The sequence below is a fragment of the Gopherus flavomarginatus genome, chromosome 1, assembly GCF_025201925.1.
Source record: "Gopherus flavomarginatus isolate rGopFla2 chromosome 1, rGopFla2.mat.asm, whole genome shotgun sequence".
In the NCBI taxonomy this organism is placed as follows: Eukaryota; Metazoa; Chordata; order Testudines; family Testudinidae; genus Gopherus; species Gopherus flavomarginatus.
The window spans coordinates 11,177,755-11,196,063 of record NC_066617.1 but is presented as its reverse complement, the minus strand read 5'-3'; the positions used below and the strand labels follow the sequence as shown (position 1 = coordinate 11,196,063).

At 42.7% G+C, this 18,309-nt stretch overlaps 1 protein-coding gene across 2 annotated transcripts in view; it reads left to right on the top strand.

The window, feature by feature from the left end:
- MKLN1 (muskelin 1) overlaps positions 1-14,638 on the top strand; it is a 193,461-nt gene extending 178,823 nt beyond the window's left edge. For both annotated transcript variants that reach the window (XM_050936877.1, XM_050936878.1), the window contains 2 exons: positions 5,935-5,989; positions 9,494-14,638. In XM_050936877.1, the coding sequence (XP_050792834.1) occupies positions 5,935-5,989; positions 9,494-9,615 (177 nt within the window). In that variant the 3' untranslated portion in view covers positions 9,616-14,638. The remainder of the gene's footprint in view (positions 1-5,934; positions 5,990-9,493) is intronic.
- The last annotated feature ends 3,671 nt before the right edge of the window (positions 14,639-18,309 follow it).

Genomic DNA, 18,309 nt, shown 5'->3' with positions numbered 1-18,309 from the left:
TCTCTCTCCAGGATAATAGTTGTAATTTCACTACACCTTATCTCTTTGCAGGCGTAATGCTTGAATTTTTTGACCTTTTTCCTCTTGCTTCTCTTTGCCAGATCAGTATTTACTATTTAGCAGAGTAAGAGCAGCTGCTGAAAATCTTTTGCAACTTCTTCCTTTACAATCTCTTCTGTTCCAGTAGCTTCAATTCTCATAAGCTTGTTGTGTAAGAACAGAGCTGCCAGTCAGATGGCTTTATGCCCATGCTGCACTGATACTGACGGGGTATATTTCCATGACGTCAGTTTCCCTTCCGGTTATCTCATTGAGTTGGCTTCTGGCACTGCCACGACATCTCCAAATGGCTCCTGAGTGGTGTTCTCTGTACTGATGCCATATTTTGGATCAAAATTGAAGCAGAAGTTTCATTGTGTCCCAGCACAGATGCCTGCACGATCCCTGGCACCACCCATAACAGAGATGTGGTCTATTTCATAGCAAGGGCAGTATATCTTATTGACTCTGTGTGCTGAATATAGCTCAGCATTATAGGACTGCTAAGTTTGATTCTCTTCAGATCTCCTCTTACGGCTGTCTTTCCTCTCTCCTTTACCTTCCCCATCTCTGCTCTATCTCCAACCAACTCGTATTCACTGGTCACAGTTTTGCAAAGCAGCAAGCTGATTGGATTTGTCTGTTATAGTGTAGTGTGATTGTTTGTGGTGTTCAGTGTCAGTTGGTGTTCACGTTGTGAACCACAGATTTCAGAGGTTTGTAAGCATTGCGGTAAAGGATTGCACCAAGGTAAAATTCTGCATAAAATGATCCTAGCTTAGGAGGAGTAATTTCATTTTTTAAACTTCATTTCATATCTTTTCAGCTGTTTTTGCGTTGTGCCAAAGAAAACAGACAATTTGTTCTTGAGAAACTTGCTCTGGCTTTGGTAACTAATTTTGTTTAATGTAGTGCGGATGAGAGACAGCATGGCACCTCCAGAATTTTAGCAGTTGTTATGAATTTATCGGGTTAAGGGAATTTTCTTTTTTTATTTTCTTAGTTTTTTAATTCTGGAATGTGGCTGAGAACCTCTTGGCACCATTTAGCACATGAATGCTCATTACATTGCTCCCACGGGCCATAAACAGGTCCCGGCTATGCTGTCACTCACCAACACAACGGATTTGTAATGTGGTTCTGACTTGTGCAGATTAATGATGATCCCACTTGAAGTCATGGTGGATCCCTCCAGGCAGTTCATCAGCTTCACAGATAGAAATGGGGCTCTGGGTATGTCTATACTACGGGATTATTCTGATTTTACAGAAACCGTTTTTTAAAACAGATTGTATAAAGTCGAGTGCACATGGCCACACTAAGCACATTAATTTGGCGGTGTGCTTCCATGTACCGACGCTAGTGTTGATTTCTGGAGCGTTGCACTGTGGGTAGCTATCCCATAGCTATCCTATAGTTCCCGCAGTCTTCCCTGCCCCTTGGAATTCTGGGTTGAGATCCCAGTGCCTGATGGGGCAAAAAACATTGTCGTGGGTAGTTCTGGGTACAGCCTCACCCCTTCCTCTGTGAAAGCAGCAGACACCTGTTTCACGCCTTTTTTCCTGGGTAAACTGTGCACACGCCATAGCACAGCAAGCATGAACCCTGCTCAGCTCAAGACTGCCATCGTGGACATTGTAAACACCTTGCACATTCTCGTGCAGTCTATGCTGAACCAGGACCTGCAAAACCAGGCAAGGAGGCGGCAGCTATGGCAGCGCGGCGACAAGTGATGAGGACATGGACACAGAATTCTCTCAAACCGCGGGCTCCTGCGCTTTGGAGATCCTGCTGTTAATGGGGCAGGTTCTAGCCATTGAACGCCGATTTTGGGCCCGGGAAACAAACAAACAGATTGGTGGGACCACATAGTTTTGCAGGTTTGGGACGATTCCCAGTGGCTGCAAAACTTTCACATACGTAAGGGCACTTTCATGGAACTTTGTGACTTGCTTTCCCCTGCCCTGAAACGCCAGAATACCAAGATGAGAGCAGCCCTCACAGTTGAGAAGCGAGTGTCAATATCCCTCTGGAAGCTTGCAACGCCAGACAGCTACCGGTCAGTCTGGAATCAATTTGGAGTGGGTAAATCTATTGTGGGGGCTGCTGTGATGCAAGTAGCCACAGCAATCATTAAGCTGCTGCTATGAAAGGTAGTGACTCTGGGAAATGTGCAGGTCATAGTGGATGGCTTTGCTGCAATGGGATTCCCTAACTGTGGTGGGGCAATAGATGGAACCCATATCCCTATCTTGGCACCAGAGCACCAAGGCACCCAGTACGTAAACCGCAAGGGGTACTTTTCAATGGTGCTGCAAGCACTGGTGGATCACAAGGGATGTTTCACCAACATGCACGTGGGATGGGCGGGAAGGGTTCATGACGCTCGCGTCTTCAGGAACACTACTCTGTTTAAACAGCTCCAGCAAGGGAATTACTTCTCAGACCAGAAAATAACAGTTGGAGATGTTGAAATGCCTGTAGTTATCCTGGGGGACCCCGCCTACCCCTTGATGCTATGGCTCATGAAGCCATACACAGGCAGCCTGGACAGTGGTCAGAAGTTGTTCAACTACAGGCTGAGCAAGTGCAGAATGGTGGTAGAATGTGCATTTGGCCGTTTAAAGGTGCGCTGGCGCACATTACTGACTCACTCAGACCTCAGCCAAACCAATGTCCCCTTTGTTATTGCTGCTTGTCTCTGAGGGCCAGGAGCTCCTTGAACCAACTGCACACATACGCCACCCGCCCACAGGGCAGGTAATCATACATGCTACACTCAGTGCAATAAACTGGATAGCCCCCACTCTGCTGCTGGGCTTCTGCCTGTATTGTCTCCTAGTTAATGAAAGGATGGTTTAAAGAAAGGGGTTTTGGAATATGGTTTGGATTATAGGTTTTAAGGGGACTACAGGGGAACAGGTAGGACCAACAAGGGACCCCCCCTCCCTTCCCACTCCCCTTCCAAACGCCCTTGCAAAACTCCCTGTTAGCAGCCCCTGGTCGCAAACTCCCTGGTCGCTTGTGCATGGCTTTATAAAGCCCTGCCCTGAGTTAATGCCCCGCCTACTGATTAAGGCTTAGCCAATTACCAGAGGCTTTGAGCTTTCAAACCTTCCTTTGAAGCCCACAGCCTCCAACTGCCAGCCACAGCACACTGTCCTTCAAACCACCAAACAAACAAACAGACTGACAAACACAAGCTCAGCACACAGCAAGTAACCCCCAAACACACACACATTACAGACAGTCACTTACCCCACGGATGCTGTATTTGCTCCTCCTTCACTTGGAGAACTCCCTTACAAAACTCCCTGTTAGCAGCCCCTGTTCCCTGTGACTATACCTGGAATGTTACTGTTGTTCAGGAGGATATAAACAAACCTAGAGAAAACACAGAACAGAAGTATCTAAGGAATGGAGAGTAAAATAATTCTGTAGGGCAAGATTGATAGTGAAACTTCCCTAACACTGGAAAGTGAACTTGAGTGGGGACACATGATCACTCTATAAATAAGTTCAAGGTAACTGTATAGATGAAAAGAATCAGTCACACTCAGAAGATGTAGAAGGAGCAATGCATTGTAACTAAAGAAGGAAATGTTTTATGCTAGGCTGTAGGCGGTGCTATGTATAGGCAGGACTGGGTAGATCTGCTTATAATTATTTCCCGACACTTCCCATTATAAGACCACTTTTTCAATTTAGTATCAGAGGTGTAGCCGTGTTAGTCTGGATCTGTAAAAGCAGCAGAGAGTCCTGTGGCACCTTATAAACTAACAGATGTTTTGGAGCATGAGCTTTCGTGGGTGAATACATGCATCTGACGAAGTGCGTATTCACCCACGAAAGCTCATGCTCCAAAACGTCTGTTAAGTCTATAAGGTGCCACAGGACTCTTTGCTGCTTTTCAATTGAGAGTAACTTTGCCAAACTCTAACCATTTGAGCTGAAATTTTCCGTGCCAGTTGTCTGCCTCAGTCAGAAATTTTTGGGAAAACTCCAGCTGAAACAGGTCAGCCATTTCTGAGAACAAGGCTAGGAAAAAGTATGTTTTGCCCGTGTTGCGGGGGGGGAAAATAAATACTGGTGACCTTTTCTTTAAAGAGCTCCAGCTCCCCTATGCTTTGGAACAAGAACTTGAATTTGGCCTGGGTAACAGGGAGGTGGTGATCTTGTGTCAGGGATGTGCCTTTTGAAATCTCAACAAAAATCTGCCCAAATTTTGCTGAGTTATAGAACTTCTGAAAAATTGCAGTTTGCACATGCTCAGTAGAGACATCTGAGATGGTATCTGCTAAAATAAAAGAATCCATCCAGACTGAGCTTGCTTGAGCCTCTCATAGCTCCTAAGTATGACTGGACTGCACATGTGCCATCCCCACAGAGCAACTGAGCATGCTCCCTTCAGCCCAGAGCTGCAGGGGTAAGCTGGTCTCCTTCAACTTGGGAAGAGATCCCTGCAAATATTTTCAAAGCCACTTTATCGTTCCTCTTCAGATCCCTCTTTAAACTCCACTGATGTGTGATGCCGTCAAAAAAATTTGACAGTGGTTAGGCTGCTGGTGGGTTAAGACCACAGGCTCTGATGCTGACCGATATTGTCTCATTGTTTCCTTATATTGCTCTGTCTGTATCTGTCTGTTTACTCTTGTCTTACACTTAGATTGTAAGTTCTCCTAGTTTGATTTGTGCAGCACCTAGCACAAGCTGGTCCTGGTCCATGACTGGAGCTCCTAGGGCCATGGATAATACAAATAATAAATAAGCACCTTGCTGAATCAGGGCCAGAATCACACTTTCATACATTGCCGTTTGCAGTGGCAGTGAAGCTCATCTTTAGCACTGCAAGCGCACTAAGCTTAATGATTGGTTTTAGTTCTGTTTTATGTATGTTTATACTTCACCCTTCCTTTGGAATCTGCACATCTCAGTACCAGAGGGATGCAGGCGAACAGGAGGAAGGTCAACATAAATGATAAAGGGCCTTAAGGGACTGATTATCTTTATGGAAACATTAATTACTCGATTTGTTTGTACAGCTCTGCTAATTGGCGACTAGCGGTATGGTGAAGGGGGGGTTGCTATATATAGCTGCTTCCTGATAGCTGAAGGGTACAGACATGAAGGATGGATATTACTACATTGAAGTTATTCTTATCACATTCTCACTCTTGAGTCTCATGCTCCTAGCCTGAGAATCTTTTAATGAAAACCCCAAAACTTATGGGACTGAATGGATGGGGATTGGCACTGAGATATGGATGATTAGGCCCAGGTTAGTAGTGACCAGAAGTTATTAACCATTTAAAGGTTGCTTGGCCTATGAACAAAAGTTGGTGGTTGTAGTCAAGTTCCTTCTGCACATCATGAACATCTGTCTCATTCAGTGCTAATTGGCACCCTTAGTTGTCTCAGCTGGGCAACCAAGGATTGAATGGGCATGGAGACAGTATCACACTCATATCTAGAAGGGGCCATTCCAAGACAGAAATGATCTGGAGGGGTAGTTCAGGAGAAGCTTGCATTACCTTTATGATGTGCGTCTTCTTTGCAAAAGTAGGACTTTGATCTCAAGGGCTCTGGCTGTTGCCTTTCATGATATTTATGCTAAATTTTAAACACCGAATTCACTTAAAACTGAAGAAAAAAGGAGGGATGGACACATGTAAAATCTATATTTATAGTTTAAAAAAAAAATACAGTTGCAAAATCCTGTATGGCTCTGCTTGCCTCTGTTACAACAACCACTGTACCATACAGCTGAATGAACATTGTGCTAGGTAAACACAGCACGGGCCACCTTTAATGCAATTTGCTGTTTTAAGAAGCTTTTGTTTGCCTTATGTAAACATCTGGATAATTTATGTGGCTCTTGTTTTTTTTCTCCCACAGTTTCAACTTCTTGCTTCAGCACTGTTCAAGTCTGGTTCAGATTTCACCACTCTGGGTGAGTATTATAATGAACCAGAGACGAATTATGCCAAGACCACAAAGTGTAGCCAGGTTTATTACTGTGATAAGATTTCTGCTATTGCTGTTGAGGTGCAACAGGTGTAGGCCACAAATGTGTTAGCACATTCAGACTGTAAAAGCGTTAAGTGCTTTTTTATGCACTGTTACAGTTTTGTTGGTCCCAGGATATTAGACACACAAGATGGGTGATAGTTTCTTTTATTGGACCAACTTTTGTTTGAGAGAGACACAAGCTTTCAGTCTTACCCAGAGCTCTTCTTCAGATAATAAAAGAGCAATAAAAGAGATTACCTTGCTCACCTTTTCTCTGAAAAGTGCCTTTAAATATCTGAGAAGGATCATTTCTATTCAATAGCGTTTATTGCCCCAAGCCCATTTTTAAAACAGCCAGTTATCAGTGGTCTCAAATTCAGGTATCAGTGGATCATTTTGCAGCTCTTGTTACACCATTTGCTGCGTCATTACCTGAATAAGCAGAAGCCTTGGTCAAAAGAAAGGAACTTGTGTCGTGTCATTTTGGAATCCAGCAGCATGGTTACAGATTTCTGTTTGGTGTGAAAACGCAGTGCAGTTCCTAGAGCAATTTGGTTGGTTCTTCTTTGCAAAACTGGCTCTTTAGACAGAATGTCAAGAATAATAAAGATGACAATGTTGTAAACTTACAAAAACAAGAAATCCCAAAACATAATTTGTTTCCCCTGACATCCAATAACAAGATATTTTTCATAGTTACTTGAATGATAATTTGGAGATTGACCTATGAGAAGGCCAGAGGCATTACTTGGCTTTTGTTTTTCTAACTCTGTGCTGCCTAGTAGTTCCTCGTTTCATGCTATGTAAGCACTGATAATTTTGGTGTTAGCCGAATTGGCAATTTGCATCTCAAGAATAAATAGGGTAGGAAAAAAAGACTGCACAGTTTGTCCAAATGGATGAGGAGGTTGTGCTGATCTTGTTTAAGCATTATCAACAGATACATTTGTCTAAGATGAGTTTTAAATAAAAACTCCTTGACACCAGTGGTTGAAAATTTCCAATTTTTTTGTTCTAATGTAACAAGGCAAATTAGCCTTTATCACAGTGGTGCCAAGGAATTATCTACTGTAACATTCTCACTGTGTATAAGCCACAGAGTTAGATTTCCCATGAAGAGCATGTATATGATTTTAAAGAAACTGAATACTTAAATTGTATTTTAGTAGATCATTTTCCCCTTGATTTTGCCCTATTCATGTAAAATATTTCAGCTTTAAAAAAAAAAATCCTAACTTTAGAAAGCATCTACACTGTCTTTATTTCTTAATTGGATAATATGGTATTCCAATATTTTGCAGTACATGATTATGGTAATACACAAAGGTATTTTTCTTTTTAATCCTGTTAAGATTAATATCTGCGTTGTAACAATGAGGATATGTTGCACCTTTCTTTGTGTCCTGTATCTTTTTAAAGGAAAATTCCCCTTGTTTCAGTCAATGTGACAAGTCTGCATTCATGTAGTAAGAACTAGTTATGATTGAAAGTGACCCCTTTGGGATACCAGTGGTGTGAATCATAGAAATTGGAGAGGACGTTCCAGTACATATAAATAGGGCCCTACCAAATTAATGGTCCGTATTGGTCAATTTCACCATCATAGGATTTAAAAAATGGTAAATTTCATGATTTAAATCTGAAATTTCACAATGTTGTAATTATAGGGGATTCTGACCCAAAAAGGAGTTGGGGGTGGGGGTTGCAAGGTTATTGTAGGGGGTGTTGCAGTACTGCTGCCCTTACTTCTGTGCTGCTGCTGGTGGCAGCGCTGCCTTCAGAGCTGGGTGGCTGGAGAACGGTGGCTGCTGGCCAGGAGCCCAGCTCTGAAGGCAGATCCACCACCAGCAGCAGCACAGAAGTAAGGGTGGCATGGTATGGTATTACCACTCTTCCTTCTGCGCTCTGCCTGCAGAGCTGGACCCTCAGTCAGCGACTGCCACTCTCTGGCCACCCAACTCTGAAGCAGCACAAAAGTAAGGATGGCAACACAGCAACCCCCTTAAAATAATCTTGTTCCTCCCCCCGCAACTCTCATTTGGGTTAGGAATTCCAATTTGAGAAATGCTGGTCTCCCCCCATGAAATCTGTATAGCATAGGGTAATATATAAGCCGTTATATAAGGCACTGGTGAGACCTCATCTGGAATACTGTGTGCAGTTCTGGTCTCCCATGTTTAAAAAGGATGAATTCAAACTGGAACAGGTTCAGAGACGGGCTACTAGGATGATCCGAGGAATAGAAAACCTGCCTTATGAAAGGAGACTCAAAGAGCGTGGCTTGTTTAGCCTAGCCAAAAGAAGGCTGAGGGGGGATATGCTTGCTCTTTATAAATATATCAGAGGGATTAATGTTAGGGAGGGAGAGGAATTATTTAAGCTTAGTACCAATGTAGATACAAGAACAAATGGGTATAAACTGGACACTAGGAAGTTTAGACTTGAAATTAGATGAAGGTTTCTAACCATTAGAGGAGTGAAGTTCTGGAACAGCCTTCCAAGGGGAGTACTGGGGGCAAAAGACATATCTGGCTTTAAGACTAAGCTTGATAAGTTTATGGAAGGGATGGTGTGATGAGATAGCTTAATTTTGGCAATTGATCTTTGATTATCAGCAGATAAGTATGCCCAGTGGTCTGTGATGGGATGTTGGATGGAATGGGATCTGAGTTACTGCAGAGAATTCTTTCCTGAGTGCTGCTGGTGAGTCTTGCCCACATGCTCAGGGTTTAGCTGATCGCCATATTTGGGGTCAGGAAGGAATTTTCCTCCGGGGCAGACTGGCAGAAGCCCTGGAGGTTTTTCGCCTTCCTCTGCAGCGTGGGGCATGGGTCACTTGCTGGTGGATTCTCTGCAGCTTGAGGTCTTCAAACCACAATTTGAAGACTTCAGTAACTCAGACATAGGTTAGGGGTTTGTTATAGAAGTGGATGGGTAGGGTTCTGTGGCCTGCTTTGTGCAGGAGGTCAGACTAGATGATTATATTGGTCCCTTCTGACCCTAAAGTCTGAGTCTATAAAAGCACACTAAAGACCAGATTTCATGGTGGGGAGACCAGATTTCATGGTCTGTGACGGGTTTTTCATGGCCGTGAATTTGATAGGGCCCTACATATAAATCCATTGCCCTTGTATGATGTTGGCTTGAATGTGGGGCAGACCAACTCCAGGCTGGTTTAGAGTATTTATAATGGATAAACTGGTGGCAGTGGATAGCGGGGCTGAATAAACAGCCTGGACTGTTAATGTTGATGTGTGATGCAAGGCTGGGAAAGACTTTTGGTCACAGCCAGTGCAGTGATGTGTATTTCAGAAAAGAGTACGAGGAGACAGTTGCAAGTATTCCGCATTCCTTTAAAATGTAGGTACTTGGCATATTTCATTGCTTCATTTATTTCATGTTTTAAATTTGACTTATTTTTTTCCTGTCGTTCTCACTCACCCAGGATTTTCGGATGTTGACCATACCTATGCGCAAAGAACTCAGCTCTTTGATACGTTAGTAAATTTCTTTCCTGACAACATGACTCCCCCTAAAGGCAACCTGGTAGACCTCATTACACTGTGACAGAAAAATCACTGGACATATGGAAGAAGAAAAAAGCATCCATTTTCAGTATTTTAATTTTTTTTACTGCATTGATTGACTGCTGGGTGCAGTAATGTAGTGACCCCTGGGTCTTTGAATGGGGCTTTATACTTGTATAATGAATACCTGAGGTTTTTCCCCTTGTTGAATTAGGCTAATAAAATGTAACTGACATAAAAATATATATATATATATGTATGTATATATATTTTCTGATTTTGACTTAAGAATTAGCACATATAAGAAGAAATCAATCAGGCAGTCATCCTTTTTGCTTGTAGGGGAAATGCTAAGATATTTCAGGCTCCTTGAAACTGAAGATGGTTTTACTTTTTTTTTTTTTTAAATGCCTCTTGCTTGATTGTAACTAGTCATGACATTTGCTTTGCCCTACTGGCTTTATTCACAGCAGTTATGTAGCTTGGCAGCAGGACACTGCTGTACGTTAAGGTAATGTGTGTCCTTTTTGACTTGAGTCCTGTAATTGTAATGTACAGTGTGAAGGAGGATGTGTCTCAAATTTGCCACCCTCTTATAGTCTGAGAAACTGACTAACACTAGTGTGTAATTGGATTTGCTATAGAGTGTGAACATAAATATTTAGCTGGTGCTACTGTAAATGCCTGGCTTCCATTCTCTGAAGCCTTCTACTTAAAGCTGGCAGTCAAGTTTGAACCTCAGAGAAACCTTTGAAAATAGAGTGCAGGACGTGCTGGTACAAGAATTTCTTCAGGGATGGCTTTATGTCTGTGCCTCTCTTGTGCTGCTTTCATGACAAACTTTGCAAGTCCTTGTAGAGTTCTACAGAATTGGGTCTTCCACATCCCCCATGCACACGCTGCACCTCTACAGCACTTCCGTCTGGATGCAGTTTTCCAAAGCAGCATGTCTGGGTTTACGTACATGTTGGCTCTGTGCGTATATTTGTGTGTGAATGTGAAATTTAATGAGGATTGTTCTCAACAGCTTGTTTTTTGTCTGTTCTGTGTAGCACAGCTCATTTAAGTGCATCTTAGAATTATTCTGTGCACAAAGGCCTCTCCCCTCATTTAAAGGTTGGATTTATTAAAATACGCTGAATGCATATGTCCAGAAATTGGACTTTATTTTCTCCCTTGCAGAAAACATTCTTTGTATGTAGGCCTAAGGGCTTGGAGCTGCAATGTGTCTGTAAAGTATAATGAAGGACACATGCACCTAGTGTTAGCATATACTTAAATTCAGTGCCAGAAAGCATGCAGTTGAAACTGGTTGATAAATTATATAAAGACTGTAGAGATTCATGTCTAGAAAGCCAACAACCCATAGGACACGAATCCTGAATTTCCTGTGTCTGAGTAACTTTCTCTGAATTTACTGGAAGTATTGTGTGTGCAGGGATGATGGAGTAGACTTTTTTTAAATGAAAAGAAATGACAGTGAATATTTTTTTCATAGTTCTAGTTATTCTTGTGCTTTCATTCAGTTAGTCCCCTTCTTCCTCACATTTTGTTTCCAGTTTCAGTACATTGGAAATCATGATGAAAAAAATTGTAATAATATTTAGCTTATTAAGCTATTAAACACTCAGAAATTAACAGTAAATTAGAGGCTGGATTTGCTTTAAAAACTAAGTGATTAGACTTGACTTTTTTTTTCCTTGAAAAGATTATAGATGTAGCTTTTTTTTTTTTAAGTTACCGCTAACTTACTGTTTGGCAAGTAAGTTAATGTAGTTAACAGGTAGCAAATCAAAAAATCAAGGGAATACACAGTTTAGCAAATACAGTCTGGTTAAATATTTCAAAGGAACAATGTCAAAAAAAAAATAATTCTCCAGTAACATGAAAAAGTGCCATGCTACAGTGTTTTTTACTGCATGTTGTAACCTTCTGGTTCTTTGCTAGGTAATGGCTAGGTTAATCTTGTTGCTTCCATTAGCACTGTGCCATAGCACTGCTGTTCTGTAACTAAACTACATTTTTCAGTCCTCAACTACTGAGGTTTACAACGTCGTGTGCTGTTTATCTTGGGGCTATGATTATGTATTCTGTTCACAGAAACAAACTTGCTCACAATGTCAAGCGGGTGACTCTTCGTTTTTGGTGGCTTTTTTGCACGCCCCCCCCCAATCTTTCTAAGCAGTTTACCCGTCATTTACTCTTCTAATTTTCATTTTTCTAGCTGGTGCGGTTTATTTTCATGTCACTTTTTAACTTTATTTTTATTTAAATAAAGTTGAACCAAAGTGAAGCAATTATAATAAAAATAACCAAGAGTAGCTTTAGTGGAGGGTCTAATAAAAACACCAAATATTTTTGGGGTAGTAACCTCATTGAGAACCATATCTTGCAAATCAAGCTGTGATTAAGTGACAACATACTCACTTCATTGAAGTAAAGCATGATCTTTGTGTGATCTGATTCGAGATTTGCAAACATAATTGGCTAGGGTGTGTGTATGTGATTTTCGCTGAAAACTACTGGGACTAAAATTCTCAATTTTAAATTATCTCTGTTGTATATAGACAGACACACAACAGCAAATGTTCAGTCATGGGCATAAGCCTGCTCTGTGCTACAGGCAGGTGGGGAGGTTGTGGATGCCTGCAAGTGCAGAAAGTTAAAGTTGCTAGCTTAGTACTTCCTACACAATGACTGACAATCCCAGGCTAATGGGAGTACTTGAAGAATATCAAATATTGACATACCTTGTCTGTGTACATAGACAAGTTTATCCCCCCCCCCCGCCCTAAACCACTCAGTGTGCACTTTATTGCTTCCAGCTGGTGGTTAACCAGCTGCCATTTCCACAGCTCCTTTCCTTTTTAAGAACTGCTTGATGTACAACCTAACACAGCAAATGCATTTGCAGCTGTATATTTGTGAAGCAATAGAGGCACCCTGTGGCCAGATAGGTTTATTCAAAGTGAGTATTTCCTGTAGATTTTCTAAAGGGTATCCACTACTTCCATGCCCTCTTGAAGGTTAGTAATCAAAATTATATGATTGGTGCTTTGCAATAGTATACTCTGCATCTCTTGTATAGCTGATAAAAATAGGTAGTATTAAAAAAAAGTATTGCTCAGTTTCCTGAGAATGTACAGAAATTCCTGTAATAGCCTGTTAAAATACAGTTGTGATATTAGATTTTGGGGTTGTATTATGCATGGGCTTAAGCTGTGAGTGTCATTCCAGGAACTTATTAGCTCCAATCATTATGGAAATACAAAAGTCCAAACAGAAGAGATCCTCCACCTTGTTTGGAAAGGTCATTTTAGAAGACATTTTGTTGTATAGTGCACTCACTGGATAACGGCGTAAGTGTAAACACATGCTTTACTTTGTACCATCCCGGTACTTGATCCTGCTGATTACATAGTGCCTCAAAACACTTTAACACCGAGCCTGCTTCCTGGTGTGGAGCACATGAAAGAACATGTAGTATACATGATCTCTACTTTGTAAATTTACTACCACATATTATCCACATTGCAACTGTAGGCCACTTCATTACATGGAAATGTGAATTGGGCATTCTAAAGTAAACCTTGCCCCATTTGCTTAGGTGAACACTTTCTACCAACTGAAGTCTGTAAAACAAAGATTATTTTAAAATATAGCTGGTTCATTTGTAGCGATTTATAAGGCAAAAAACTTTGTACCAACAATTTGAAGAATCAGAAGCTATAATTTAAATGTCTGCTGTTCCCAGTGCTTACTAACTAGTAGAGACTTCGAGACACAATGAGCCAATGTCTACCGATATTGGTCTTCAGAATGTTTGTCCTTGGGATGGTGTTCAGTAGGTAAGTTTTTGTTCACACAAAGCTTGTTTTATGTTAATGTCCCTGAGAAGCTGTGCATAAATCTTCCTCAAACAACAAGGCCCTTTACCTACTGCAAATTGCCAAAACTAAATCCAAAGTTGAATGTATAATCTTAGACACGGGTCATGAACCTGGGGGAGAGGAAACAATCTCTGTATCACCCCACTTGCCAGTGGGTCAGAAGGCAGAAATCCATAGATGTCCATGTTTGTTGTGTGTTTTAGGTAAATCTGTATCTTTTGGATTCTTCCAAAAATGGTATCTTCAGGTAAAAGCACCATTGTAAAACATTTAAACATATTTTGCATGAGGCATATAAATGCAAGGGACAAAAGGAAGATTTTTGGTTAATTTTTTAAAGAAATCAAATTGACCAACATTCCATTTGACTCTTACCTGTTGTGAGAGGTCTCAGTGGCAGCATTCCTACAGTGGTGAGACATGAATGTTGCCTATACCTGTCTGCAGGGTGGTAATTATTTAAACTAGCTACATCCTGATGCTTGCTGAGAAAGTTTTGATGTATAGTTGGTCATAATCCAAGCTCTTTTTTCCTTGTAATCAGAAGATATGCTTATTCTGCTCTTTGCTTCCATGCACAGTACCTCATATATGTAGGGTTTAGATGGAAACAGTAGAAATTTAAATAAATACTGATCCATTAGGTTGTCTATGATTTTGTGTGTATGTGTAAGGCCACAGGTACTGTGTATGGAATTGTTTTCAAAACCATGTTGAAGGATTTATTTTGAAAAATGGGTGGGTGCAGACACAGTTGCAAAGGGCTTGCAAACAGACCCTGGAGATCAGACTTTAGGTAAATCTGCCTTGATAATGTACTATAGAAAAGCCTCTGCACTGGTTTCTTTCTTTGAGGATAGCTTTGACCGTGACATGGGGATGGCATCCAATTTAGGCATTCTTTTCCCTAAGCATGGAGTTGCTTGAGGAAACCATCTTTCTTGCTAGAGACATCAGTAATGTGAAAACTGGTGAGCAGAGTGTAATTCATCTCCAAGTTTACATAGCTCTGTTCCTAAGAACGAATAGCAGTAAAGAATCTATTATCTCTGGATGGGAGATATTGTCACATCTCTTATGTTCATTGCTTTTTCCTTTTTCTTCCCAGAAGCTAAAAAGATTTGTAATCCCGTGTGTAGAAATGTACTTCATAAAACCAGTTGCTGGAGGAAACAGACTTGGTATATTGAGAGTTTTCTTTTTCACCTGTTTCTTCTAGGAACAAAAATCAGGAAGTCTTACATTGCTCATGAATGAATCCTATATCCAGTGTAGTAGGTTGCATGTCTGACTTAACGTTTTTTTCCTTCAATAGTTATTTCTCTTGTGAGATGGGGAGTATAAAACGAGTCATAAATTTGCTATAGCCTGCTGTAGGCTGGGGTAGAGTACCACACAGATAATAAAGCATTACAAAACAGGCACCAGTGTAAACTCCACTCAGAGGTGATTAGAGATAAAGGCTATGTACATAGTACAACTTAAATTGGTATAAGTTATGTCACTCAGGGATGTGAATAAGCCACCTCCCTGAGCGATGTAAGTTACATCAACTGGTGTGGACAGTGTCATGTCAGCGGAAGAGCTTCTGCCACCACTCGCAGAGTCTGGAATAATTCATGGGAGAGCTTTCTCCTGTTGGCAAAATTGTCATGAAATATACTGCACACCTGTGCTAGGTAATCTGCTCCAGGCCTTATCTTGATGACTGGGCAAGTAGAGTTTTGCAGTGTTGAGAAATGCTATATCTTTGAGAGTTGGGAGTAAGTGTTGGCGAAGGAATTTAGACCAGGTGGCGTGGTGTAAGGGAATAAACTGCTTGTGTAACCTGAGCAGATTACAGTAATCTAAAGGTACACAGTCAAAAAGCTTCTATATAAAACAAAACTGACGTGTAATGAGAAATGTACCAATCCTAGTATTAATACACGTTTGGTGGAGTTATAGCACAAAGGTTTTTTAGTTGAATGACTCCCCGCTACCCGAGCAATGTGGGAAACAAATACCCATTGCATTGGTGCAGGAGCATCAGAAAGTTAATCTAATTGAACGTGAATGTGCATACTCCCTGGCCAAGTCCAATTTTATTGTTGAGGGTAGCGGAGTGTAGTGGGAAAAGTTACGTCAGCATAAATGGGAAAGAGTAGAATAGGTAAACTTCCTTTACTATCTGAGGTCGGCGACCCTTTATTTACACAGTTTGAAATCAAATCCCAGCTACTGTATTGTTGTCTTGTTCTTCGCATCCAAAAAAGCCAGCTCTGTGGCCTAGGGGAAGTGCTGTGTGCTGCCATGAGGGATACCCTGTAAAAGAGATGGAGTTCTCTTCTGTGTGGTGTTGGGACATGGGAGGAATTTGCTGTAGAGCAGTGTCAGGAATTACCATTAGTTTGAGCTCTGGTTATCTCCAAAGACGACCTCTATTCTTGACCGTGGAGAAGCAGAGGCAAGATGTGGGTGTGAGGGGAGATTGAGACGTGGTGGAGTGGGGTTGAATTAAGCAAAGACGATTGCACCTTCTGGGGCATGGAGTTGAAAATAGCAGATAAGAGAGACCTGGAGGATATAATTGCATCTGGACTTCAAAAGACTTTATAAAACATCTTTAAGAGGCTGCTAAGGAATCTTGAAAACGATGGGGTGGAAGGAGGGGAAGCTCTCAGAGAGTAGAGAGGAAAGGCAGGAATAACCAAGTAAGGGCTTGTCTACCCTACCACTTAAGTTGATGTAAGTTGTATTGCTCAGGGATGGGAACCCACTCTCATTACCACTTCAAAAGTTTTTTCCTCCCTTGGTTATCCTATTGTTAATTGAATTGTCTCATTAGACTGACCTCACACTTGGTACGGCAACTCCCATCTTTTCTTGTATTTATACCTGCTCCTGTATTTTCCACTCCATGCATCTAATGAAGTGGGTTCTAGCCCACAAAAGCTTATGCCCAAATACATTTGTTAAGTCTCTAAGGCAGGGGTGAGCAAACTTTTTTTTTTTTTTTTTGGCCCGAGGACTACATCAGAGTTGCGCAACTGTATGGAGGGCCAGTAGGGAAGGCTGTGCCTCCCCAAACAGCCTGGCCTCTGCCCCCTCCCACTTCCCCCCGCATAACCCCCAACCCATCCAATTCCCCCTGCTCCTTGTCCCCTGACCGCCCCCTCCTGGGACCCCAGCCCCCTATGCAACCCCCCTGTCCCCTGACTGCCCTGACCCCTATCCACAGCCACCCTCCTGCACAGGACTCCCACCCTCTATGCAACCCCCCTGTCCCTGACTGCCCTGACCCCTATCCACAGCCACCCCCTCTCCAACCGCCCTCTGTTCCTCGTCCCCAACCACTCCCTCCTGGGACCCCTTGCCACTAACTGCCCCCTGGGATCCAACCCCCTCTGCTCGCTGTCTCCTGACTGCCCTCCCAACCTCATCCACATCCTCGCCCCCTAAGAGGCCCCACGGGACTCCCATTCCCAATCCTCCCTGTTCCTCATCTTCTGACTGCCCATTCAACCACTCCCTTACCCAACCCCCTCACTTCCCGCCCCTTTGCCAGCAGCAGGAGCTCACAGCCATGACACCCAGCCAGAGCCAGCTGCACTCCCCACGCTGCCCAGCAGGAGCGGCGGGCCAGAGTGCAGCCTGTGCAGCGGTGGGGCTGTGGGGTAGGGGGGCCAACAGATACCAGGCTTCCCAGCCGGGAGCTCAGGCGCCAGGCAGGACAGTCCCGCGGGCCATAGTTTGCCCACATCTGCTCTAAGGTGCCGGAAGGACTCCTCATTGTTTCTCCCTGAGCAACGTAATTACGTTGGTATCCACACTGCACTGGATCGGTAGGAGATGCTCTCCCACCGACGTAGCTTTCGCCTCTCACTGAGGTGAAATGATTATGCTGTGGGGAGAGCCCTTTCCTGTCAGCATAGCACGTCTTCCCCAGGCACACTACTGTGGTGCAGCTGTGCTAGTGTAGCGCAGTAGCAGAGACTAGCTCTAACTTTTGGCTGTGGGATAATGTTAATGTGCATGGAGACTAGTGGCAACTAACTCGGAAAGTACCCGGGAAAAGATCTAGCCAGTATTGTGGCAGCTTAACAAAAAGTTCTGCTTGATTCAGAGCCAAAGAGTGAAGATGATGGGCTGCATTACTAAGGGGCTAGAGAATAATAGGAAAATATGGTATTGAAGCCATAAATCGTAGTAAAAGTTCCCTCCTTGAAATCCTGAGTCTTGGTCATTTTTACTAAATAAGCACTTTTTGAGCTCTGCGTAGTTAGCCAAGTGCATTATCAGTGGCTAACACTTTCCTCTGAAAACCACTGGACGTGGTTCATTTCTTTATGTGACTATGAATTTAGAAGATACTCTAATGCGTGCAGCTTTATACTGTCTGCAACATGAGGACATCAGCTTTAAGGTATTTAATTATTACTCTTACTTGGCTAGTGTCAGTTCATTGAATTGGTAAATGAGGATTCTGTATATACACTAAAACAGCAGTTCTCATACTGTGGGTTGCTGAAGCCCGAGCCCCACTACCCAGGGCCTAAGCCAAAGCCCGAGGGCGTCAGCCCTGGGACTCAAGTTGCAGGCCCCCTGCCTGGGGCTGATGCCCTTGAGCTTCAGGTTGGACCTGCTTCCCAGAGCAGTGAGGCTCAGACTTTGCCCCACCCCCCAGGGACAGGGCTTGGATGGGCTCAGGCTTCAGTTCCCCCTCCTGGAGTCGTGAAGTAAATTTTGTTGTCAGAAGGAGGTCGTGGTGCAATGAAGTTTGAGAACCCCTGCACTAAAAATACCTGGAGAAATAGGATTGGTTGGTTGGAAATTGGTGTTGCTAGCTGTAGGCTCTGTTTTGC